We start from the raw sequence: 25,770 nt of genomic DNA on the forward strand, positions 1-25,770 counted from the left end.
CATGGCGAAACCCCGTCTCTACTAAAAATAGAAAACTTAGCTGGGCATGGTGGCGGGCACCTGTAATCCCAGGTACTTGGGAGGCTGAGACAGAAGAATCGCTTGAACCTGGGAGGCAGAGGTTGCAGTGAGCCAGATCGCACCACTGCACTCCAGCCTGGGCAACAAGAGTGAAACTTTGTCTCAAAAAAAAAGAAAATGTTTAGTCTGAGTGAGGAATTAATTACCTCCCATCAAGGGTTTATATGTGTTCTAGGTCCTACTCAAGGGTAGGGAAAGAGGGTTTTGTGGACAAGATTAAACAGGGAAAGGTGTGACTCAGAGTATCCAAGAATTTGCCAAGCCAGAAAGTCAAAACGGAGGTGATAGGAAGAAGAAATGCAGCTACAGGTGAAAAATGCTAATAAAAGCTTGGAGGACTAACTCACGCATCAAACTATGGGGGTACGATGAATTAGGTAGGCAGTGAGATTGGTAACTATGAAACTAAAAGACTAGAATGAAGATAGGAATAGTGAACAGATATTACTAAAATGTTGCATTGGTAGAAATATGTTTCATTTTATTTTCCATCGGAAAAATAATTTGGGGGCCAGGCATGGTGGCTGTCATCTATAATTCCAGCACTTTGGGAGGCTGAGGCAGGAGGATTGCTTGAGCCCAGGGGTTCAAGACTAGCCTGGGCAACATAGTGAGATCCTGTCTCTACAAAACAAATTTAAAAATTGGGCCACGTGGTGCAGCCTGTAGTCCTAGCTACTTAGAAGGCAGAGGCAGGAGGATTGCTTAAGCCCACGAGTTCAAGGTGGCAGTGAGCTGTGATCATGCCACCACACTCTACCCTAGGTGACAGACGTTATCTAAAAATAAATAAATAAAATAAAATGAAAAAAATAAAATAAATTAGTTGGGCATGGTGGCATGTGCCTGTAGTCCCAGCTACTTGGGAGGGGGATAGGAGGATCCCTTGAGCATGAGAGGTTGAGTCTGCAGTGAGATGTCATCATGCCACTGCACTCCAGCCTGGATGATAGAGCGAGACTCTTTGTATTAAAAAAAAGAAGAGAGCCGGGCGCGGTGGCTCAAGCCTGTAATCCCAGCACTTTGGGAGGCCGAGACGGGCGGATCACGAGGTCAGGAGATCGAGACCATCCTGGCTAACACGGTGAAACCCCGTCTCTACTAAAAAATACAAAAAATTAGCCGGGCGAGGTGGCAGGCGCCTGTAGTCCCAGCTACTCGGGAGGCTGAGGCAGGAGAATGGCGTAAACCCGGGAGGCAGAGCTTGCAGTGAGCTGAGATCCGGCCACTGCACTCCAGCCTGGGTGACAGAGCGAGACTCCGTCTCAAAAAAAAAAAAAAAAAAAAAAAAAAAAAAAAAAAGAAGAGGCGGGGCGCGGTGGCTCAAGCCTGTAATCCCAGCACTTTGGGAGGCCGAGACGGGCGGATCACGAGGTCAGGAGATCGAGACCATCCTGGCTAATACGGTGAAACCCCGTCTCTACTAAAAATACAAAAAACTAGCCGGGCGAGGCGGCGGGCGCCTGTGGTCCCAGCTACTCGGGAGGCTGAGGCAGGAGAATGGCGGGAACCCGGGAGGCGGAGCTTGCAGTGAGCTGAGGTCCGGCCACTGCACTCCAGCCCGGGCGACAGAGCAAGACTCCATCTCAAAAAAAAAAAAAAAAGAAGAAAGAAAGAAAAATAATTTGGGGAAAAATGCAGTTTTAAAGCCACAGAAAATCATTTGACCAAAATCTGAGTTTTAATCTTATTTGTATCTTTGCCTCCTATATTATATTTCTCTAGTGAATTTGCTTTTTTTTTTTTTGAGACAGAGTCTTGCTGTGTCGCCCAGGCTGGAGTGCAGTGGTGGGATCTCCGCTCACTGCAAACTCCACTTCCCAGGTTCAAGCGATTCTCCTGCCTCAGTCTCCTGAGTAGCGAGGATTACAGGTATGTGCCACCACTCCTGGCTAATTTTTGTATTATTAGTAGAGATGGGGGTCTCACCATGTTGGCCAGGCTGGTCTCGAACTCCTGACCTCAAGTGATCCGCCTGCCTCAGCCTCCCAAAGTGCTGGGATTACAGGCATGAGTCACCGAGCCCGGCCTGCTTTTTCATTCTCCTAGTGTTGTAGTCCATTCTGACTGCTATATCAAAACACAATAAATTAGGTCGCTTATAAACAACAGAAATTTATTTCTAACAGTTCTAGAGTTTGGGAAGTCTAAGATCAAGGTGTCAGCAGATTTGGTGTCTGGTGAGGGCCCACTTTCTTGTTCATAGATGGTGTCTTCTAGTTGTGTCCTCACATGGTGGAACAGACAAAACAGGTCTCTGGGGGCCTCTTTGATAAGGGTATGAGTCTCATTATGAGGGCTCTATCCTAATCTAATCACCGACCAAGGGCCTTACCTCCTAATACTATCCCATTGGCTATTAGGTTTTCAATATATGAACTTGGGTCAGGAGAGGACACAAACATTTAGACCATACTTACTCAGACAACAATTTCATAACTTCTCTTTGCTCCTCAAACTGCCAATATTTCCTCTACCCTCAATCTCAGATGATGACCTTTCTTCTTATTTCACTGAGAAATTATAAGCACAATCAGAAAAGAATGTCTACAAATTCCCAGCATATCCACACATCTACATGCTTTTGTGTACATATATCCTGCCTTCTTTCTTGTAATAATAGAGGAATTGTCCATGTTTTCATGTGAGGCTGTGAGGCTAACCCTTCCACCAGTGCACTAGATCCCATCCCTTCTCACTTACTCTGTGATGTTGCTCCAGTAATTCTCTCCCTTTTCTACTGCACCCTCAATTCCCCTCTCTAATGGATTTTCCTATCAGCATGTGTATTAGTCCATTTTCACGCTGCTGATAAAGACATACCTGAGCCTGGGAAGAAAAAGAGGTTTAATGGGACTTACAGTTCCACATGGCTAGGAAGGCCTCAGAGTCATGGCAGGAGATGAAAGTCACGTCTTACATGGTGGTGGCAAGAGAAAATGAGAAAAAAGCAAAGGAAAAGTGGAAACCCCCGATAAACCCATCAGATCTTGTGAGACTTATTAACTATCACAAGAATAGCATGGGGAAGACCAGAACTCATGATTCAATTACTTTCCCCTGGGTCCCTCCCACAAGACATGGGAATTCTGGGAGATACAATTCGAGTTGAGATTTCGGTGGGGACACAGCCAAACCATATCAGCATGCAAACATGCTGTTATTTGTCCCACTTTACAAACCAACAAAAAATGCTCTTCCTTACAACTACCCCTCCATTTTTCTCTTTTCCTGTAAAACAAAATCCTTTCAAAGATTTTCTGTTCCTCTGACTCTACCCTCTCTCCTCCTGTTTTCTCCTGGATTCACTACAGTCAGGCTTTTGCCTCCACCATTTCATGAAAATAGGTCCTATCATAGTCACCAATGACTATTGTGAAAGTTGCAGATACCAGGATGAAATCACTTTTGTTATATCCAAACAAACTAGGGCTGGGAAGCCCCAAAGTAGAGGCAGTTCATGCCTACATGTCTGAGATAAAAACCGTTTCCAAGTCCTTTTTTTTTTTTTTTTTTTAAGAGACAGGGTCTTGTTCTGTCACCAAACCTGGAGTGCTGTGGCAAAATAGCTCACTGCAGCCTCAAAATTCTGAGCTCAAAGGATCCTCCTGCCTAAGCCTCCTAAAGTGCTGGAATTATAGGTATAAAGCACTACACGGGCCTCTAGTACTTTCTAAAGACCCTTTCTGATCCTTTATGCATCTCCTGCTTATTTTATTTTATATTTGTTTTAATTTTTAGTAGAGACAAGGGTTCACTATGTTTCCCAGGCTGGTCTCGAACTCCTGAGCTCAAGTGACCCTCCCATCTCAGCATTCCAAAGTGCTGAGGTTACAGGCGGGAGCCACCAGGCCAGCCAGCATGTCCTGTTCGATAAGGTTTTTCACTAGACATTCTTTAGAACTGCAGTAACTCAGATAAGACGTTCTTGAAAGAACACTTGCCCAGCAACAGCATCTCCACCAATGAACTGACAATAATTCTGGCTTTGAACCTCTGGAACCAATGAACTCTGTTTCTAGGCAGTTTATGTAAATCTCTATTTTGCTAATAAAAGCTTCTCTAACTCGTCTGTCACCGAATGCACTGGTGGCTTGCCATTCTGTGCATTCCAGATTAGAATCCTTATTTATATTCCTGTGTAAACTCAACATATTTAGAGATCATTTTCTCTAGTGTTTTTTTCCTTTGGTTGACATTTCCATGTTGTCGAATCCAACGGTCATTTCTCTTGACCCATGGGTAGCAATGACTCAGTATTATTTTATTTTATCTTATCTTATCTTCTTATTTTATTTTATTTTATTTTATTTTATTTTATTTGTGGAGATAGAGTCTTACTATGTTGCCCAGGCTGCTCTTGAACTCCTAGCCTCAAGCAATCCTTCTGCCTCAACCTCCCAGTGTTGAGATAACAGTCATGAGCCACTGGACCGGATCAACTCGATATTCTTTTTTTTTTTTTTTTTTTTTTTTTTTTTTTTTTTTTTTGAGATGGAGTCTTGCTCTGTCTCCCAGGCTGGAGTGCAGTGGCCGGATCTCAGCTCACTGCAAGCTCTGCCTCCTGGGTTCAGGCCATTCTCCTGCCTCAGCCTCCCGAGTAGCTGGGACTACAGGCACCCGCCACCTCGCCCGGCTAATTTTTTTGTATTTTTTAGTAGAGACGGGGTTTCACCTTGTTAGCCAGGATGGTCTCGATCTCCTGACCTCGTGATCCGCCCGTCTCGGCCTCCCAAAGTGCTGGGATTACAGGCTTGAGCCACCGCGCCCGGCTGATATTCTTGTAGTACCTTTTTCTGTGTACTTTTTTCTGTGTGTCTTCCCAGACACTACACTCTCCTGATTTCCCTTCTACTTCACTGGCCATTCAGTCTGTTAGCTCCTCTTTCTCCCAACCTCTAATTGTGCTCTAGCTGAGACTCAGCCTTTGAACTTCTGTTTTCCATCTATACTCACACCCTTGGGGATCTCAGCTCTCATTCAATTTAATAGCTTTAAATATACCAGGAATGGCCAGGTGCTGTGGCTCATACCTGTAATCCCAGCACTTTGGGAGGTGGAGGTGGGCAAATCACCTGAGGTCAGGAGTTCAAGACCAGCCTGGCCAATATGGTGAAACCCTGTCTCTACTAAAAATACAAAAATTAGCCAGGTGTGGTGTCGCGGACTTGTAATCCCAGCTACTTGGGAGGCTGAGGCAGAAGAATTGCTTGAACCCAGGGGGTGGAGGGTGCAGTGAACCGAGATTGAGACACTGCTCTCCAGCTTTATATACATACATATGTATACACATACATACATATGTATATAAATACATACATATATATATATGTGTATCAGGAAGTATTATTCCATTTTTTCATTATCCCTTTTTTTTTTTTTTTTTTTTTTTGAGACGGAGTCTTGCTCTGTCACCCAGGCTGGAGTGCAGTGGTGCGATCTCGGCTCACTGCAAGCTCCACCTCCCAGGTTCGTGCCATTCTCCTGCCTCAGCTTCCCGGGTAGCTGGGACTACAGGCACTCACCACCACGCCCGGCTAATACTTTGTATTTTTAGTAGTACAGACGGGGTTTCACTGTGTTAGCCAGGATGGTCTCCATCTCCTGACCTCATGACCTGCCCGCCTCGGCCTCCCAAAGTGCTAGGATTACAGCACTACACCCAGCCCATTATCCCATTTTTTATAAACAAATAAATTCTATGTATTTATATACTCAGAAATAAAACAGAAAGGAAAAAGACCAAAACATCAATGGTGATTATCATTTGGTGATTAGATTAGAAGTGATTGTTTTTTTAAAAACGGGGTCTTGCAGTATTGCCCAGGCTGGAGTGCAGTGGCTATTTACAGGCATGATCATATCCACTGTGGCCAACTCCTGTGCTCAAGAGTTTCTCCTGTGTCCAAGAGTTTCTCCTGGGTCAGCCTCCCTAGTAGCTGGAACTATGGGCACCCGCCATTGGCTCAGCTAGGTTACAAGTGATTTTAATCTTTGTGCTTTTTTGTATTCACATTTTACACAATTAATATGTAATATTTACTTAATGAGATTAAAAAACAAAACAAAAAGGATGTATGCCTGGAAGAGTGCAGAGAAACTTACCCAGTGAACTTTGAAACATTTCCTTCCCACCCTAAGCACCAGAACACTTTGGAAATGAATGTGAAGCATGCAGACTTGAAGCAATTCCTTAAAGTTGGGAGAGAAAAAGCTTTGGTCATCAAAAACTATGCCAATTTGTATGCATTTTCCAGGATGGGGCCTACTTGTATTTCCCAGGCATTGAGTAACTGAGAGATAGGGGCATTCCCTTAGGAAAGACAATGGGAGAACCTGAGATTCGAGAATCCCCAGTTTTGTTTTGTTTTATTTTGTTTTGTTTTGTTTGTGACAGGGTCTCACGGAGTTCAGTGGTGTGATCTTGGCTCACTGCAGCCAAGACCTCCCAGGCTTGACCTCCCAGGCTCAAGCAGTCCTCCCAGCTCAGCCTCCCGGGTAGCTGGGACTACAGGCATGTACCATCACGTCTCGCTAATTTTTGTATTTTTTTTTTTAAAGACGGGTTTCACCATGTTGCCCAGGCTGGTCTCAAACTCCTGAGCTCAAGCCATCTGCCCCTCTCCAGCCTCCCAAAGTGTTGGGATTACAGGCATCAGCCACTACTCCCAGTCTCATATTAATTTTTATAAATGTTCTTTTTTTTTTTTTTTTTTTTGAGACGGAGTCTCGCTCTGTCGCCCAGGCTGGAGTGCAGTGGCCGGATCTCAGCTCACTGCAAGCTCCGCCTCCCGGGTTTGCGCCATTCTCCTGCCTCAGCCTCCCGAGTAGCTGGGACTACAGGCGCCCGCCGCCTCGCCTGGCTAGTTTTTTGTATTTTTTTTCAGTAGAGACGAGGTTTCACCGCGTTAGCCAGGATGGTCTCGATCTCCTGACCTCGTGATCCGCCCGTCTCGGCCTCCCAAAGTGCTGGGATTACAGGCTTGAGCCACCGTGCCCGGCCAATTTTTATAAATGTTCTATGTGTGCTTTAGAAGAATGAATATTTTCACACAGTTGGATATAGGATTCTATCTTCACATAATAAATTAAGGCTGTTAATTACTGTGTTTACAAAAATTTTAAGTATTTACAGGTGAAATGATATGCTGTCAGAATTTGCTTTAAAATACTCCAGTTCCAGACTGGACACGGTGGCTCACGCCTTTAATCCCAGCACTTTGGGAGGCTGAAGCGAGCAGATCACTTGAGGTCAGGAGTTCAAGATCAGCCTAGCCAATATGGTGATACCCTGTCTCTACTAATAATACAATAATCAGCCAGGCATGGTGGCACACACCTGTAATACCAGCTACTCAGGAGGCTGAGGCAGGAGAATTGCTTGAACCCAGGAGGCAGAGGTCACAGTGAGCCGAGATCACATCATTGCACTCTAGCCTGGGCGACACAGCAAGACTCTGTCTCAAAAAAAAAAAAAAAAAAAAAATCCAGTTCATTTCACTCACCACCTCTGCCCTCCGAAAAAAAATTGGGGAAATATCTGAAACAAGATTGCCGAAATGGATGGTAGTATGGTAGTACTTAGAGGTTCATCATCATATGAGAATTTCTCAAATTGTGGTCTCTTAACCATTAGCATCAACATTACTTGGGAACTTGCTAGAAGTGTATTGGATCCCACCTGACACCTACTAAATCAGAAACTCTGGGGACAGGACCCTGCAATCTGTGTTTTAACAAACTCTCCAGGTGATTCTGATGCATGCCAAAGTTTGAGAACCACTGTATTATACTATTCTATTTTTGTGTATGTTTGAATATTTCCATAACAATGTTTTAAAAATAGAGTTGCTACATTCGTTCTTGGTGAATTGGTAGATTTTCATTATGTAGTTACTCTCTGTTGATTTATTACTTCCAGTTTTTTAGTTCTATCTTTTTCTTAATCCTCCAAATTAGAAATGTTTATTGTTATATAGATATTTGTTTAGGTTTAACTACATGCTCATCTATACCTTTGCTCATTAGTTCATCTCCTACCTTCCAACTAAGTTTTTCCTTCTTACCTCTTTTGCGGCTCTGGCTCTAAGACCAGCAGCGTTGGCATCACCTGGGCAATTATGAGAAATGCAGAATCAGTATCTGATTTTAATAAAAATCTCCAAGTGATTTGTATGTACATTAAAGTTTGAAAAGCACTGTCCCAAAGTATGCCTTTTAGAAATTCCCTTAGTGCAGGTCTCTTGTAGTAAACAGTTCTTATTTATTCAAAAAGGTCCTTATTTCACCACTCTTGAACGGGCACACAATTCTACGTTAACAATTATTTGTATTTATTTTCATTTAATTTTAATTTTTTATTATTTATTTATTTTTTTGAGACAAAGACTTGCTCTGTCACCCAGGCTGGAGTGCAGTGGTGCAATCTCGGCTCACTGCAACCTCCACCTTCCAGGTTTAAGTGATTCTCCTGCTTCAGCTTTCCAAGTAGCTGGGATTACAGGCACGTGCACCACCACACCAGGCTAAGTTTTGTAGTTTTAGTAGAAACGGGGTTTCACTATGTTGGCCAGGCTGGTCTTGAACTCCTGACCTCAGGCGATCCACCTGCCTTGGCCTCCCAAAGTGCTGGGATTACAGGAGTGAGCCACCATGCCCGGCCTAACAATTACTTTTTCTTAGCATTTTTAATAATCTTACTTTATTTTCTTCTAGCTTGCTTTATTTACTCTTAAATCTGCTATTCATTTATCTCAGGCTGCTGTTGAGATATTTTCTTTGATATTCTTCAGTTTTATTACAATGTTTCTAACTTTGGATAGATTCAGAATTTTCTTGTGGTATAGGTGTGGAAAAATCTAAGATAAAAATGTAAAAGAAATAGTTATGATTAAAAAAAATAGGCTGGGTGCAGTGGCTCATGCATGTAATCCCAGTGCTTTGGGAGGCTGAGGCAGAAGAATCTCTTTTTTTTTTTTTTTTTTTTGAGACGGAGTCTCGCTCTGTCGCCCAAGCTGGAGTGCAGTGGCCGGATCTCAGCTCACTGCAAGCTCCGCCTCCCGGGTTCACGCCATTCTCCTGCCTCAGTCTCCCGAGTAGCTGGGACTACAGGCGCCCGCCACCTCGCCCGGCTAGTTTTTTGTATTTTTTAGTAGAGATGGGGTTTCACCATGTTAGCCAGGATGGTCTCGATCTCCTGACCTCGTGATCCGCCCGTCTCGGCCTCCCAAAGTGCTGGGATTACAGGCTTGAGCCACCGCGCCCGGCCCAGAAGAATTTCTTGAGGCCAGGAGTTTCAGGCCAGCCTGGGCCACATAGTGAGATTCTGTCTCTACAAAAAATAAATAATAAATAATTAAATTGGCCGTGTGTGGTGCTCACACCTGTAATTCCAGTACTTTGGGAGGTTGAGGCAAGCGGGTCACGAGGTCAGGAGATGGAGACCATCCTGGCCAACTTGATGAAACCCCATCTCTACTAAAAATACAAAAATTAGCTGGGTGTGGTGGCTCGCACCTGTAATCCCAGCTACTCAGGAGGCCGAGGCACGAGAATCGCTTGAACCCAAAAGGCGGAGGTTGCAGTGAGCTGAAATTGCACCACTGTACTCCAGCCTGGTGACAGAGCAAGAGAACGAGACTCTGTCTCAAAAAAAAAAAAAAATGCCAGGCAGGTGGCTCACGCCTGTAATCCCAGCACTTTGGGAGGCCAAGGCGGGTGGATCACCTGTGGTCTGGAGTTCGAGACCAGCCTGGCCAACATGGTGAAACCCTGTCTCTACTAAAAATACAAAATTAGCCAGGCATGGTTGTGCAATCTTGTAATCCCAGCTACTCTGGAGGCTGAGGCAGGAGAATCACTTAGAACCTGGGAGGCGGAGGTTGTGGTGAACTGAGATCGCGCCACTGCACTCTAGCCTGGGCAGTGTATTTATGTATGTATTTATAAATACATACATAAAAACAAAAATAAATAAATAAAAGTTTACAAAATAAATGGGTAGAGCAGATGGAGTCATAGGTGATAATTTATAAATGATTGTCAATTTATTGGCTACATACAGGTGTTGGTAACTCAGATCTATTGGGCATTCAGGCAAAGTGTATTAAGTTAATTACATGGTATTCAGAATTATTTCTAGATGTTCATTGTGACTTGAATTAGACATTGAGACTCACAAAGCTACAATTTTTACTCTTTATTATTTATCTTTTAAAAATGTTTCAATATTCCTGTCAAGGCATTAACTTTTTTTTTTTTTTTTTTTTTTTTTTTTTTTGAGACGGAGTCTCGCTCTGTCGCCCAGGCTGGAGTGCTGTGGCCGGATCTCAGCTCACTGCAAGCTCCGCCTCCCGGGTTCCCGCCATTCTCCTGCCTCAGCCTCCCGAGTAGCTGGGACTACAGGCGCCCGCCACCTCGCCCGGCTAGTTTTTTGTATTTTTTAGTAGAGACGGGGTTTCACCGTGTTAGCCAGGATGGTCTCGATCTCCTGACCTCGTGATCCGCCTGTCTCGGCCTCCCAAAGTGCTGGGATTACAGGCTTGAGCCACAACGCCCGGCCGACATTAACTTTTTTATACTTAATTGTACTTAAGTATACTTAAGTACCAGGAAAACCTTGTGGATCATACCTAAATAAGCATTAAGTCATTTAAAGGACTGATGTGATGTGATGTAGACAATAGTATTCTACACAATAGTTTCAGGTCTACGTTGATTAAATTTTGCTTTTTGGAGACAGGCTCTGTCACCCAGGCTCGAGTGCTGTGGCATGATCCTGGCTCACTGCAGCCTTGACCTCTCAGGCTCAAGCAGTCCTCCCTCCTCAGCCTCCCTAGTAGGTGGGACTACAAGCATGCACCACTATGCCTGGCTAATTTTTCATTTTTTGTAGAGACAGGGTCTTTCTATGGTGCCCAGGCTGGTTTCAAACTCCTGAGCTCAAATGATCCTCCCACCTTGGCATCCCAAAGTGTTGGGATTACAGGTGTGAGCCATCACACCTGGTCATTTTAGGTTTCTTTTTTTTTTTTTTTTAATGAGACGGTGTCTTGCTTGGTTGCCAGGCTGCAGTGCAGTGGCGCTGTCTCGGCTGAGATCGCAACCTCTGTGTCCCGGGTTTAAGCGATTCTTTTGCGTCAGCCTCCTTAGTAGCTGGGACTACAGGCGCGTGCCGCCACACCCTGCTAATTTCCGTATTTTTAGTAGAGATGCAGTTTCACGGTGTTGGCCAGGATGTCCTCGGTCTCTTGACCTCGTGATCCGCCCGCCTTGGCCTCCCAAAGTGTTCGGATTACATGCGTGAGCCACCATGTCCGGCCAGCCATTTTAGTTTTAATAATTTTTATATTTTTCTAATTTAAAGAAGGTACTAAATTCTCTTACAGCTCTTATTTATGAATATAGTATTCATTATTGTTATTATGATTATTTTGTATGTGTTTAATCTCATTTTCAATATAAGCTCCTGGAAATTAGAGATTTTGTCTATCTTATTCACCACTCTATTCTCAGTACTTGACCTTGTCTTGCATGAAACAGATATCGAACAAATATTTGTTAAATGAATGAATGGATGAAAATACTGATACCACATTTAACAATTTTACAAGTACTACAGGTTTGACCATCTAACAAATGAAGTAGATTGTATAGGGCAGAGTCATAGCCAACCTGCCATAAAAGAAAATGCAAATGAAAAATAAACCTTTGTATGTATGGCTGCTAAGATTTTGGGGCTTTTGTTAATGTAGCATAACCAGCAAAAGCTCAATGATACAGCATATAGAATATACACATACAGATGGACCAACAGATGAGATTCCAAAGATAGTTCAATAAGCATTAACTACACCCACACACTTCATTCCCTAACAGAAAGAATGGAATTCTTGTTCACTAAGATCTGCCTCAAATATTACTTACTTTGTTTCTCTGGCTACTCAAGTATTTAATCAGAACTCTTTTCTTTCCTTTTTTCCCCAGGCTGGAGTGCAGTGATGCCATCATAGCTCACTGTAACCTCTAACTCAAGGCCCAAGGAATCCTCCTGCCTCAGCCTCCTGAGTAGCTGAGACTACAAGTGCCACCTTGGGTAACAGTCAGATCCTGTCTCAGTAAAATAAAATAAAATTAGCCACCATGCTTGGCTAAATTTTTTTTTTATTTTTTTTTAGAGACGGGGTCTTACTATGTTGCCCAGGCTGGTCAGGACTCTTGATTGCATATGACAGAAACCCAACCCAACCTTTCAACCTGCTTCTCCGTCTGTCTTCCCAGTCTCTGTAAATGGCAACTCCATTCTTCAAGTTGCCCAAGCCCCAAATCTCAAAGTTAATCTTGCTTTCTCTCTTATCTCATAGCCAATCCGAAGGAAAATCATGTTGGCTGAAAATATATCCAAATTTAATCACTTCTCATCATTTTCCACCATAGTTCAAGCAATCATCATCTCTCAGTATCTTCCAACTGGTCTCCAGGTTTATACTCCCACCCCCTAGAGAATTTACTTCACAGCAGCCAATGATTTCAAACATAAAACATGAGTCAGAAAGCTGGGCACAGCTGCATGCACCTGTAATCTCAGCTACTTGGGAGGTTGCAGTGTACTTTGATTGCATCTGTAAAGAGCTGCTGCACTCCAGCCCGGGTAATATAGCAAGACTCTGTCTCTTAAAACACACGCACACACACACCCCCTACAGGAGTCAGATGTCACTTTGCTTATCCATCCAATTTAGAATAAAAACCAAAGTCCTGAAAAGGCCTATAGGGCCTTCTATGTAATCCGATTCTGTGTTCTCTCTGATTTCATATGGTAGTATTTATCTTGCTTACTTCATTCTAACCACACCACTGGTCTCCTTGTTGTTCCTTGAATATGCCCAGCGCATTTCTGCCTCAAAGCCTTTGTACTTGCTGTTCTCTCTGTTTAGAATGCTATTCTCAAGATATGGCTTGCTTGCCCACCGTCATCTTTTTTTTTTTTTTTTTGAGAGAGTTTTGCTCTTGTTGCCCAGCTGGAGTGCAGTGGTGCGATCTCGGCTCCACTGCAACCTCTGCCTTCCAATTTCAAGCAATTCTCTTGCCTCAGCCTCCCAATTAGCTGGTATTACAGGCCCCCGCCACCACACCTGGCTAATTTTTGTATTTTTTTTTAGTAGAGATGGGTTTCATCATGTTCGCCAGGCTGGTCTCAAACTCCTGACCTCGTGATACACCCACCTCGGCCTCCCAAAGTGCTGGGATTACAGGCATGAGACACCGCGCCCAGCCCACCTTTTGTTTTTTTTTTTTGAGATAAGGTCTGGCTCTATCACCCAGATGAGTGCATTGGCGCAATCTCAGTTCACTGCAACCTCCACCTCCCGAGCTCAAACCATCCTCCCATCTCAGCCTCCCAAGTAGCTGAGATTACAGGCGTGCACCACCACACCCAGCAATTTTTGTATTTTTTGTAGAGACGAGGTTTTGCCAAAATGCCCAGGCTGGTCTCGAGAATCATGAGCTCAAGCAATCCACCTGCCTCGCCCTCCTAAAGTGCTGGGATTACAAGTGTGAGCCACTGTGCCCAGCCCCACCACCTACTTTGTGAGGTCTTCCCTGACTGTCCTGTTTAAAATTATAATAACCACCAGGTGCAGTGGCTCTGCACCAATTTAGAATAAATTGAGCTCAGGAGTCCTAGACCATCCTGGGCAACATGGTGAAACCCTGTCTCTACCAAACAAACAACAACAACAAAACAACAACAACAAACACAAAAAAACCCAAACAAACAAAAAATAAAAGTTAGCTGGGTATGGTGGCATGTGCCTGTAGTCTCAGATACTCGGGAGGCTGAGGTGGGAGGATTGCTTGAACCCAGGAGGTCGAGGCTGCAGTGAGCTCTGATCTCATTCCACCCTGGGCAACAGAGTCAGATCCTGTTTCAATAAAAAATAAAATAAAATAAAATAAATTTGTAATAACATTTCTTCACACTCCCTTTCTCCTTTACTTATACCATCTCATATCATATGTATTATATATACATTTATTAATGTATTCAACTTATTATTTTGACGAAGTCAAATCAAGATTCTTTTTCTGTTTCTTTTTCTTTTCCAAGAAAATTTTCTAAATTCCCAGAAGCTGTTCTCTTTTTTTATGTATATTTTGTGCATAGATATATTTTTAATGTATATTTTATGGAAAAATACATATAACCTGAAGTTTGCTGATTTAACCATATTTAGGTGTATAATCCAGTGGCATTAAGTACATTTACAATATTGATAACCATCATCAACTACTTAGTTCCAAAACCCTTTTATTGCCCCACCAGAAACTGTCTATTAAGCAATAACTCCTCATTCCCTGTTCTCCCAGACCTTAGTAATCACCATTTTACTTTCTGTCTTTATGAATTTGACTACTCTAGATACCTCATATAAGTGGAATAATACAATATTTGTCCTTTCATGATGGATTTATTTCACTTACCATAATGCTTTCAAGGCTCATTCATGTTATAGCATGTAGCAGAACTTCATTCCTCTGTATGCCTGAATAATATATTTCATCATACCACATTTTCTTTTTTTTTTTTTTTTTGAGACTGAGTCTAGCTCTGTCACCCAGGCAGGAGTGCAGTTGTACAATCTTGGCTCACTGCAACCTCCACCTCCCGGGATCAAGCGATTCTCCTGCCTCAGCCTCCCAAGTAGCTGGGATTACAGGTGCCTGCCACCATGCCTGGCTAATTTTTTTGTATTTTTAGTAGAGACAGGGTTTCACTGTGTTGGCCAGGCTGGTTTCGAACTCCTGACCTCGATGTATCACATTTTCTTTATTCATTTAGTTTTTGATAGACATTTGGGTTTTTTTCCCCCTTTTGGCTATTGTAAATAGTGCTGCTGTGAATATTGGTGAAGAAGTATCCATTTGAGCTCCTGTTTTAAATTCTTTTGGCTTGGAGTGGAATTACTGAATCATATGGTAATTCTATTTTTAACTTGAGGAACTGCCAAACTGTTTTCCACAGTGGCTGTATCAGTTTACATTCCCACCAGCAATGCACAAGGGTTTACATTTCTCCACATCTCACCAACATTTGTAATTTTCTGCTTTTTTCATAATAGCATTCTAGTAAGTGTGAAGTGGTGTATCATTTGGTTTTGATTTGCATGTCCCTAATCATTAATAACGTGGTGCATCTTTTCATGTGCTCATTGCATATCTTCTTTGGAGAAATGTTCAAGTCCTTTGCTACCCCCACCCTTTTTAAATTTGAGACAGGGTCTCACTCTGTTGCCTAGGCTAGAGTGCAATGGTGCACTCACAGTTTCTATGTAATAGGAATTCAGCAGCAGCTTGCTGACTGGTTCTGGCTTTTGGTTTTTCATGAGATTCAGTCTGACGTGAGCTGGTACTGGAGTAATCTGAAGGCTTGACTGGGGCTGAAGGATTTGCTTTTGAGGTGGCTCATTGGCATGGCTGTCAAGTTGGTCCTGAATGTTGATGGGAGGCCTTAGTTCTTTTTCCTTCACAGAGCTGTTCACACATGGTGGCTGGCTTCCCCTAAAGCATGAGATTTAAGAAAACAAGGCAAAAACTGCAATAACCTAGTCTCAGAGGTTATAATTGGTAATTTTTTTTTTTTTTTTTAAGACAGAGTCTTGCCTCTGTCACCCAGGGTGGAGTTCAGTGGCGTGATCTTGGCTCACTGCAACCTCCATCTCCTGGGTGCAAGCAATTATCCTGTCTCATCCTCCCAAGTAGCTGAGACTACGGGTGTACACCACTAGGCCTGGCTAATTTTTGTATTTTTAGTAGAGATGGGGTTTCACCATGTTGCTCAGGCTGGTCTCAAACTCCTGACCTCAGGTGATCCTCCTGCCTTGGCCTCCCAAAGTGCTGAGATTACAGGCGTGAGCCACCATGCCCAGCCATAATTGGTAACTTTTGCCATATTTTATTGGTCCCACAGACAAGCCTTATTCGATGTAGGAGGGATTACATATGGATACATAAATGAATAACAGGCAAAGAGGATCATTGGGTCAAAAGCAAGGATCATTCATGGTCAAATCAGAGAATGGCTACCACATGTGTCTATTTCCAGTGCCTAGAACAATGTCTGGTATGATATGTTCAAAAAAATGTTTGATGAGTACACGAGTCCTTCCTTCTTTCCTTTTCCCTTCCTCCTTCTCTCCTTCCCTTCCTCCTTCTCTCCTTCCCTTCCTCCTTCTCTCCTTCCTTTGAAGGTTATGGGGGTGGTCACAGCATTAAAGAAAGATTAGAACAGCAAAGGCTTAGGAAAGGCAGGATTACTGGAACCAGGGATTTTAATATCCTCAGGATGTTCTCCATCTCATTTAGCTTCTCTGAGTATAGCCAGGATCTCCTTAGAGTTTCATCCTTACAGCTTCATAACGAGAGGGCAAAGGGCTTTTACTTTTCCAGCTCTGGTTTGAAAAACCCCAGGGTAGGATTCTCCCAGGCCTGACCCCTTGAATCAATCAGTATGATCAGGCAGTTAAGGTAATGTGACTGGCTTCATTTGAGTCAGGCATCTATACCTGTTAATGGAAAAAGATGGAAGGGGGTATGGACAATAAAAATAGTACAACTCAGTCATAGGTACTCCCCTTTCTATATGTTCCCACCATATTATATCTTGGTACAACAGAACATATAATGTTATTGTTCATTTACTTGTTCATATGTTTGTCTTCTATACTATACTACACATTCTTCTTTTTTTTTTTTTTTTTTTTTTTTTTTGAGACGGAGTCTCGCTCTGTCTCCCAGGCTGGAGTGCAGTGGCCGGATCTCAGCTCACTGCAAGCTCCGCCTCCCGGGTTCCCGCCATTCTCCTGCCTCAGCCGAGTAGCTGGGACTACAGGCGCCCGCCACCTCGCCTGGCTAGTTTTTTGTATTTTTTTAGTAGAGACGGGGTTTCACCGTGTTAGCCAGGATGGTCTCGATCTCCCGACCTCGTGATCCGCCCGTCTCGGCCTCCCAAAGTGCTGGGATTACAGGCTTGAGCCACCGCGCCCGGCCACATTCTTCTTACACTAGAGTGTGAACACAGGTACCACATTTTTGTAACTCCAAATGATACAGGTTTTGTAGTCAAGAGAGACTCATGCTTGCATTTTTGCTTTTTCTTTCACTAACGATCTGACTTTGGACCAGGCATAGCTTCCCTGTATTTTAAATGGGCCAAATAATAGTTGCCTCATGTGGAAGCACATAACATTATTTTTGACATGTTGTAGGAGCTGAAAATGTTAGTTACTGTCCTTGCTCTTAGGAAAGTAGCTGACATAGTTGATTATCTTTAATATATTTGTGAATAAATGAAGGAGCAAATAAATTCAGCATTCTTAGTGACTGGCTTGGGGATTCACTTGTAAATGGGGATAACAATAGGATTATGATAAAGATTAAGTGAGATGATAGACGAAAAGCGCTTCCACAGTGCCCAGCTATGGTAAGTGCTTTAAAAGCATAAGCCATCAGCAACATGGGGGTATTCACCTATAGTCCCAGCCACTCAGGAGGCTGAGGCAGGAGGGTCACTGGAACCCAGGAGTTCAAGGCCAGCCTGGGGAACATAGCGAGACCCTGTCTTTAAAAAACAAAACAAAATGGAAGCCATCATGAGAGAGGTAATCCTTTAAAACCAATATATCAGATCTCCTAGAAAAGAATTGAAGAAGTGGCTTTCTCTCTATTTAGGTAGCTTTCACAAGGTATATCACTTGTGAGGTATATTACTTGCTTCTATATTGCATAGTAAACTCTCAATAGCCCCTGAGTAACACAACTGCAACATCCATTAATAGAACACAATATAGCCTGCAGAATTCCAAAACCTCAGGTAACGAGTGAAAAAAAAAAAAAAAGCCAAAGAGGAAAGTTCTACCAAATTAATAATTTTGTCTTTTTTTTTTTTTTTTTTTTGAGACGGAGTCTGGCTCTGTCGCCCAGGCTGGAGCGCAGTGGCGCGATCTCGGCTCACTGCAAGCTCCGCCTCCCGGGTTCACGCCATTCTCCTGCCTCAGCCTCCCGAGTAGCTGGGACCACAGGCGCCCACAACCGCGCCCGGCTAATTTTTTGTATTTTTAGTAGAGACGGGGTTTCACCGTGGTCTCGATCTCCTGACCTTGTGATCCGCCCGCCTCGGCCTCCCAAAGTGCTGGGATTACAGGCGTGAGCCACCGCGCCCGGCCAATAATTTTGTCTTGTGTCAGGAAACACCTAATTACAGAAGTTTCTAACCAATGCCTCAGCATCAGCACTCAAACACAATAACAATTATAACGTCATTCTGAGATAAATCAAGTCATAGAAGGAAGGAAGGAGGGACAGAAGAAGGAAGATGGAAGAGGGAAGGAAGGAAGGAAGGAAGGGAGGGAGGGAGGAAGGAAGGAAGGGAGAGAGGGAGGGAGGGAGGGGAGAAAAGAAGGAAAGAAGGAATGAAAAACCAAAATCAATTAGCATACCTAAGACAAAAAAGCTTTGGTTTCAGCATTCCTAGTCCTCCACATTCCCAGCTCCCTACTACCTAACAAGTGTATAAGGTGGAACTGAAAGGGTGTTAAATGGGTGGATCCCAGTGGCAATGTCGTTAACACTCCCTATGAGTCAGCTATAAATTCAATTCAAATCCCCAGTCTCCCTGTATTCTCTGCTTATCATGGTTACCACCAAAATGACTGCTGCCTTTAGAAACCCTAGTGGGAAACAGGTAAATGTGTAAAACAATGTTTGATTTTATATTAAAATTTATAAAAATTTATAACTGCTGTAACAGAAAGTAATTTGTTATTGAGTTAGGATTTATATATTTTGCTTAATCTTCAAAACACAGGAACAGCTTGTTAACATTTCTTCAGTTTTATTTTAAGACTGTTATCTCATTGTATTGCAGCCATTCGAGTGATGAACAAAATTTATGAAGTGTTAGGTTTAAGTGTTAGGTTTAATTCCACACCTGCAAGAAAGGTATTTTAGTAATTGGCTTTTTGTAATTCAACACTTGTCGCAATTCTCTCCTAGCAGTAATTGGCTGCTGTTTACGTTTCTTTGAATATACATTCACAGAGGAGACCTAGCGTGTCTGTATGGGCTTCAAATTTCTCATATGGAGAAGAAGAAAATGACTGGTTACCATAGCATTTGTTCACAAACTCTATTTGGTGACAATGTTGATGGTTGCATGGTCTCTCAATAATGATTTCAGAAGTGTTGCCTCCCGTCGTGTTTGGGAACACAGTTCATAATAAAAGCTACATTAATTTTTCTGTAAAGTATCATGTTTCTAAAATAGTTTCCTCACTTCATCCTTTTTTTTTTTTTTTTTTTTGGTGGAGGTGGGAGAGACTGCTAATTAACATTAGCTAATGTTTGTACCTGGCTTTAATTAGACAATTTCGCATGGAATAAAAACACATCTCACGTCGCATCTATGATTGGGACTCTTATTTTTATTTGCTTGATGAAGAGACTGAAGCTTACAGAGGTTAAAAGCCAGACTATTAGCAAGTGTCAAAATCAGGATTCTTCAAATTCAGTCTTTTTTATTGGTCTTTTTGTTTTTGCACATTGGTACTTTGTGGGTTTGGAAAATAGTAATTACAATAGCTACTATTTTTGAATACTTGTTATACACATGGTATATATTATTCCATTTAACTGTCACTTCAGTGCTTAAGTAGATATTATTATCTCCAGTTTATAAATGAGAAGATTGGAGCTCGAAGAGCTCAAAGGGGTTGATCACATTTTTGGCAAGAACACTTGAAATTTTAGGTCACAGTCTAGTCACTTGTATTAATGTAGAAGTTACTAGTTCCCAGATAATTGGATAGTTTAAGTGGAATTACTAACTCTAGTTCCACCAAATTTTATCTTGCTTTAAAACAAGTATTTTGGAAAGTCAAGAAATGAATGAATTTCTCCTTTTGGTGGGTAGGAACTGGCACACTATTGATGTCCCATTCTGGTGGCTCAATTTCAAAAGTTTTTGGGGCTGACCGTGTTAATGTGTAGGATCACATATAGAAGTGATGTCTGAGCTATACGGCCAGAGAGCTTGTTCTTTCCCATAATCATGGCAGATCTAGTCTCTACCTGTGCACAAGTATCAAGAGATAAACAGAATTGTGTGTCTCTTAATAATGTTCTTTCCTAAGATGATGTCAGGGTCTTCTAAAGAATGAATATGGTGGAGGTAAAGTGTTAAAGTGGTGAGGTTAAAGCTATTCTTTTTTTTTTTTTTTGAGACAGGATCTTGCTCTATTGCCCAGGGTGCGGTGCGGTGCAGTGCAGTGGCGTGATGTCAGCTCACTGCAACCTCCACCTCCTGGGCTCAAGTGATCTTTCCACCTCAGCCTCCCTAGTAGCTGGGACTACAGGTGCACGCCACCATGCCCTGCTAAGTTAAAGCTATTCTTATAACTCCAGTGCATGGAGGCTATAGCTTTTTATTTGAGTACCTTTCAGATTCATATTGTAGAAAGTAACGAGCCTAGTAAGATAGGCTGTCACTATTTCATTGTGAACCTTCATTTAAAAAACAAAACAAAACAACAAAACAGTTTTGAACATCAGTAGGAGTTGAAATGGAGTGTTATGTCTCCTTTTTCTTTAATAGTGCTACCAATAGGACTTTCTGATGAGTGGAAATGTTCTATATTTGTACTGTCAGACAGTAGCCACTAGCCACATGTGCTATTACTGAGTGCTTGAAGTATGTGAGTGTGACTATGAAACTGAACTTTTAATTTATTTATTTTTGAGACAGGGACTCGCTCTGGCACACAGGCTGGAGTGCAGGGGCATGATCTTAACTCACTGCAACCTCCACCTCCTGGCTCAAGTGACCCTCCCACTTCAGTCTCCAGAATAGCTACAGTTGTGCCAATACACCTGGCTAAGTTTTTAATTTTTATTTTCATAGAGATGGGGTCTGACTATGTTGCTCAGGCTGGCCTCAACTCTTGGCCTCAAGCGATCCTCCTGTCTTGGCCTCCCAAAGTGCTGGGATTACAGGCATGAGCCACCATGCCTGGCTTAATTTAAGTTTAAATGTAAATAGTCACATACTGCCAGTGTCTCTAGTGGTTGCTGTATTAGTGCAATCCTAGAATGTAACTGAGATGGTCTGGTTCTCTAAAAAAGCTCCCAAATACAAGCGCCCGGGGTGAAGGAGGAATATTGCTCACCAGTGGGTTTGACTTCTCTGGTGAGTTCCTTCTTTGTACCTTGGGTTGTTTTTGCCATTCAGAGGAGTATCTCCCTTGCATTTCCTTTCTGTGAACAATGGAGCTAACATGACTGACTCAAACACCTTTGGCAGTTTAGAGCATGGTGTTCCAGGGTTTAACCCTTGCCAGGTTTAGAGGGGTTCCCCTCCCAGACAGTGACCCAAATCAATGCTAAGGGTGTACAGTATTAGAACATAGAAAACTTTTAATTGCTCACTGAATTTACCGCAAATAAAACTATCTGAGGGCCGGGCGCAGTGGCTCACACCTGTAATCCTAGCACTTTGGGAGGCCGAGGTGGGTGGATCACGAGGTCAGGAGATTGAGACCGTCCTGGCTAACATGGTGAAACCCCGTTTCTACTAAAAATACAAAAAATTAGCCGGGCATGGTGGCAGGCGCCTGTAGTCCCAGCTGCTCGGGAGGCCAAGGCGGGAGAATGGCGTAAACCCGGAAGGTGGAGCTTGCAGTGAATGGAGATCGCACCACTGCACTCCAGCCTGGGCAACGGAGCGAGAGGAAAAAAAAAAAGAAAAGCTATCTGAGGAGGGTGCTACTGCCCACTGCACCCTGCATCCACCCTGCATCCTCCCTGCATCCTCAGTCTTCTACTCCACATGTGGAGTTCCAGGATATGAGCAGTAGAGTGGCAGGAGCTGGAGCAGAGGTGGTGTTGGGTGAAATTCACACAGTGGAATTTCACTTACGCAAATGCTCAAGCACTCGTGGGAGGTCAGAATTAGCTCTTTCTTCGGTTAGAATGAGCTATTTCAGTGAGATGTTAAAGTGTAAGCTCTTTCATCAAATAAATTGATGTGCTCAGGCAAGTGAAAGAAAGGGGTAAATCAGGGTTAGTGCTCGGGGGTCAGAGCTAATGACACAAGCTTCTCTCCTCCGGCCTGTGCATTTGAGATACATCTCAGGCACTTAAGCACAATAGTGCTAAGCTGGTATAAATTATATATATACACACATACGAATATATAAAAGCATATGATATGAATATTACATATATAAATATAAATTGTACCAATAAAATCAACACCAGGCTTATTTTTAATCATTTATTCAAAATACATTGAACAGCTACTGCGCAAAGTGCTAGGACTACTGAGAAGTTTAAGACAAAAATACGGGGTGTGATGGTGTGTGACTGTAGTCCCAGCTACTCAAGAAGCTGAGGCAGGAGGACGGCTTGAATTCAGGAGTCCAAGTTCAGCCTGAGCAACATAATGAGACCCAGTCTTTTAAAATAATAAAATAAAACGAAACCACAAACCTCAAACAAACAAAAAGACAAAATATGATTTCAATCATCGTGAAGCCCTTAATCTAGTAGATGAGTAATATATATAAATCAAAATATTACAATTTCAGAGAAGTGCTATAGGGCCTAATGTTTAACCACTTCTGGCATTCAACTGACTGTGTTCAAAGCTCTGCCACCACTTTCCAGGGGTATAGATTGAGGCAAGTTATTTAATGTTTACTAAATTTCAGCTTCTTCATATGCAAGGGGGTTATAATAATACCTACCCCATGAGGGCAGTCTGAGGATTAAACGAAATAGTGTATGTATAGCCTTAGCTAATACCCATACATGTTGAGTGCTTAACCAGGTGTTAGCTATTAGATTTTAAAAGTTTATTTAATTTTTATGGTTTTGTTTGTTGTTGTTGCTGTTGAGACAGAGTCTTGCTCTGTTGCCCAGGCTGGAGTGCAGTGGCACGATCTCAGCTCACTGCAAGCTCCACCTCCCGGGTTCAACCAATTCTCTGTTTCAGCCTCCTGAGAAGATGAGATTACAGGCCTCCACCACCATGCCTAGATAATTTTTTTGTATTTTTAGTAGAGACAGGGTTTCACCATGTTGGCCAGGTTGGTCTTGAACTCCTGACCTTGAGATCCATTGCCTCGGCCTCCCAAAGTGCTGGGATTACAGGCATGAGCCATCAGGCCTGGCCTAGTTTTTTTTTTTGAAATGGAGTCTCTCACTCTGTCGCCCAGGCTGGAGTGCAATGGTGTGATCTCGGCTCACTGCAACCTCCACCTCCCGGATTCAAGTGATTCTCCTGTCTCAGCCTCCCGAGTAGCTGAGATTACAGGCACACACCACCATGCCCGGCTAATTTTTTTTTTTTTTTTTTTTTTTTGTATTTTAGTAGAGATGGGGTTTCACCGTGTTGCCCAAGCTGGTCTTGAACTCTTCAGCTCAGGCAATCCACCTGCCTCGGCCTCCCAAAGTGCTAGGATTACAGGTGTGAGTCACTGCACCCGGCCACTATTTTTTATAGTTTTTAAGGTAAAATTTACATTCACTGAAATGTTACCTGCATATTTTTTGATAAGTGAATATACTTATGTAACTCACATCCCTATCAAGATAGAGACCATTTTTACCACGCAGAAATTTCACTCATGTACCATCCCAGTCAATTCCCTGCCATAGGGAACCACTGTTATGATTTTTTTCACCACAGATTAATTTTGTCTTTTCTAGAATTTCAAATAAATGGAACAGTATGACACTCTTTTGTGTCATTTATCTTCACATAGATAATTCACATACTTTGTGTCATTTATTTATCTTCACATAGATAATTCACACACTTTAAGATAAAAAAGGTACAATTTTAAACCTTTTGGGCATGCAGTAAAAATCTCCTTCCCACGGGTACCCACCAGTCACCCAGTCTTCCTCTCTCTCTCTCTCTCGTTTTGAGACAAGATCTTTCTCTGCCGCCCAGGCTGGAGTGCAGTGGCACGATCATGGCTCACTGCAGCCTCACCCTTCCAGGCTCACCTCGGCTCCCAAGTAGGAGGACTACAGGTGCCTGCCATCACACCTGTCTAAACTTTTTTTGTATTTTTTGTAAAGATGGGGTTTTGCCATGTCGCTCAGGCTAGTCTTGAACTCCTGATCTTAAATGATCCGGTGGCCTCAGCCTTCCAAAGTGCTTAGATTATAGGCGTGAGCCACTGTGCTTGGCTCAGTTGTCCTCTCTTGAAGCAAAAAATGTTATTAGTTTAATGTGGGCCATCCCATGTCTTACCATTATTAATTCAGGTGCTTACAAAAAGGCTCTTTGAGAACTGTTTTAAAGGTTACCCAAAGAATCTTGTGACAACCCAGCTAAAATGATATAAAATAAATTTTTTTTTTTTTTTTTTTTTTTTTTTTTTTTTTGAGACGGAGTCTCGCTCTGTCGCCCAGGCTGGAGTGCAGTAGCCGAATCTCAGCTCACTGCAAGCTCCGCCTCCTGGGTTCACGCCATTCTCCTGCCTCAGCCTCCTGAGTAGCTGGGACTACAGGCGCCCACCACCTCGCCCAGCTAGTTTTTTGTATTTTTTTAGTAGAGACGGGGTTTCACCGTGTCAGCCAGGATGGTCTCGATCTCCTGACCTCGTGATCCGCCCGTCTCGGCCTCCCAAAGTGCTGGGATTACAGGCTTGAGCCACCGCGCCCGGCCAATCAATTTTAACATAACTGAAGTTTTTGGATTCTGATTCCAAATGTCAGATTGGGACATTTTGCCTCTCTCTGACTTTATGCCAAATTTAGTTTAAGTTCTAGCATCTATAATTTTCATTTACTGAACAAATAAGTATCTAACAAATATGAAAATACAACCATGAAACAAAATCAAATCCTGGACTTACGGAGCTAATAGTAAAAAATTCACCAATATAACCACCCAATTACAGTTTCATGCGATGTGAAAGGAGTAAGAGACCACCGTAGGGAGGTCAGAAGGTGCTTCTCAGAGGTGGATACTAGAGATACTAGAGCCGTTGTCAAAGGATGAGGACTGGGGGAACTTTCCGGGCACAGAGCAAAGCATGAGCAAATGCTCTGTTGAGGCCAGGAAGCTGGTAAACAGGCAATAAAAGAGGCCAGTGTGGCTGGAGCACAGAGAGCAGGGTGGAATTGGTCTGAGCAGTGAGAAGAGGTGGAGAGGTGGGCAAGGCACCTGGCCATTCAGGGCTTGGTTAGTTAGGAGGGTTTTTTCTAAGAGAATGGGAAGGTGTTTAAGTGGTTTAGGCTGGGAAGTGACAGGGTCACACTGTATTTTGAGAAAGTTACTTTGCTGTTGTGTTGAGATTAGAGAGGGGATAAAAGGGATATGGGTAAACTACAAGAAGACTAGGTCAGTAATCCTTCCACCCCCACTCCCCAGGTAAAGGTAGCCTAGACTAGGGTGGTGATGGAGGAGATACGAGAGGACAGATTCAAGGACCATTTGTAAGGTAAAAACCAATAGAATTTGCTGACGGATGGAATATAAGAGGGGAGAGGTACATTATCAAGGATGTGTCTTAGTTTTCTTACACAAGGATTCAGTTGCAATAAAACTGTTAATTGAAATTTCTTTAAATAATGGCACAACCTAAAGTTATGCAAACATTTGCCTCAGATAAAATTTCA

At 42.8% G+C, this 25,770-nt stretch overlaps 1 protein-coding gene across 5 annotated transcripts in view; it reads left to right on the plus strand.

Annotated features, from left to right (window-relative positions):
- Positions 1 to 18,761: 18,761 nt before the first annotated feature.
- LOC105485393 (ecotropic viral integration site 5) overlaps positions 18,762 to 25,770 on the plus strand; it is a 288,203-nt gene continuing 281,194 nt past the window's right edge. For 3 of the 5 annotated variants that reach the window (XM_011747708.3, XM_011747709.2, XM_071078882.1), the window contains exon 1: positions 18,763 to 18,823. In XM_011747708.3, the coding sequence (XP_011746010.1) occupies positions 18,773 to 18,823 (51 nt within the window). In that variant the 5' untranslated portion in view covers positions 18,763 to 18,772. Of the gene's footprint in view, positions 18,824 to 25,770 lie in introns of all 5 variants that reach the window. The other 2 variants (XM_011747705.2, XM_011747712.3) reach the window with 1 other exon arrangement.

This window comes from Macaca nemestrina, chromosome 1 (genome assembly GCF_043159975.1).
Source record: "Macaca nemestrina isolate mMacNem1 chromosome 1, mMacNem.hap1, whole genome shotgun sequence".
Lineage (NCBI taxonomy): Eukaryota > Metazoa > Chordata > Mammalia > Primates > Cercopithecidae > Macaca > Macaca nemestrina.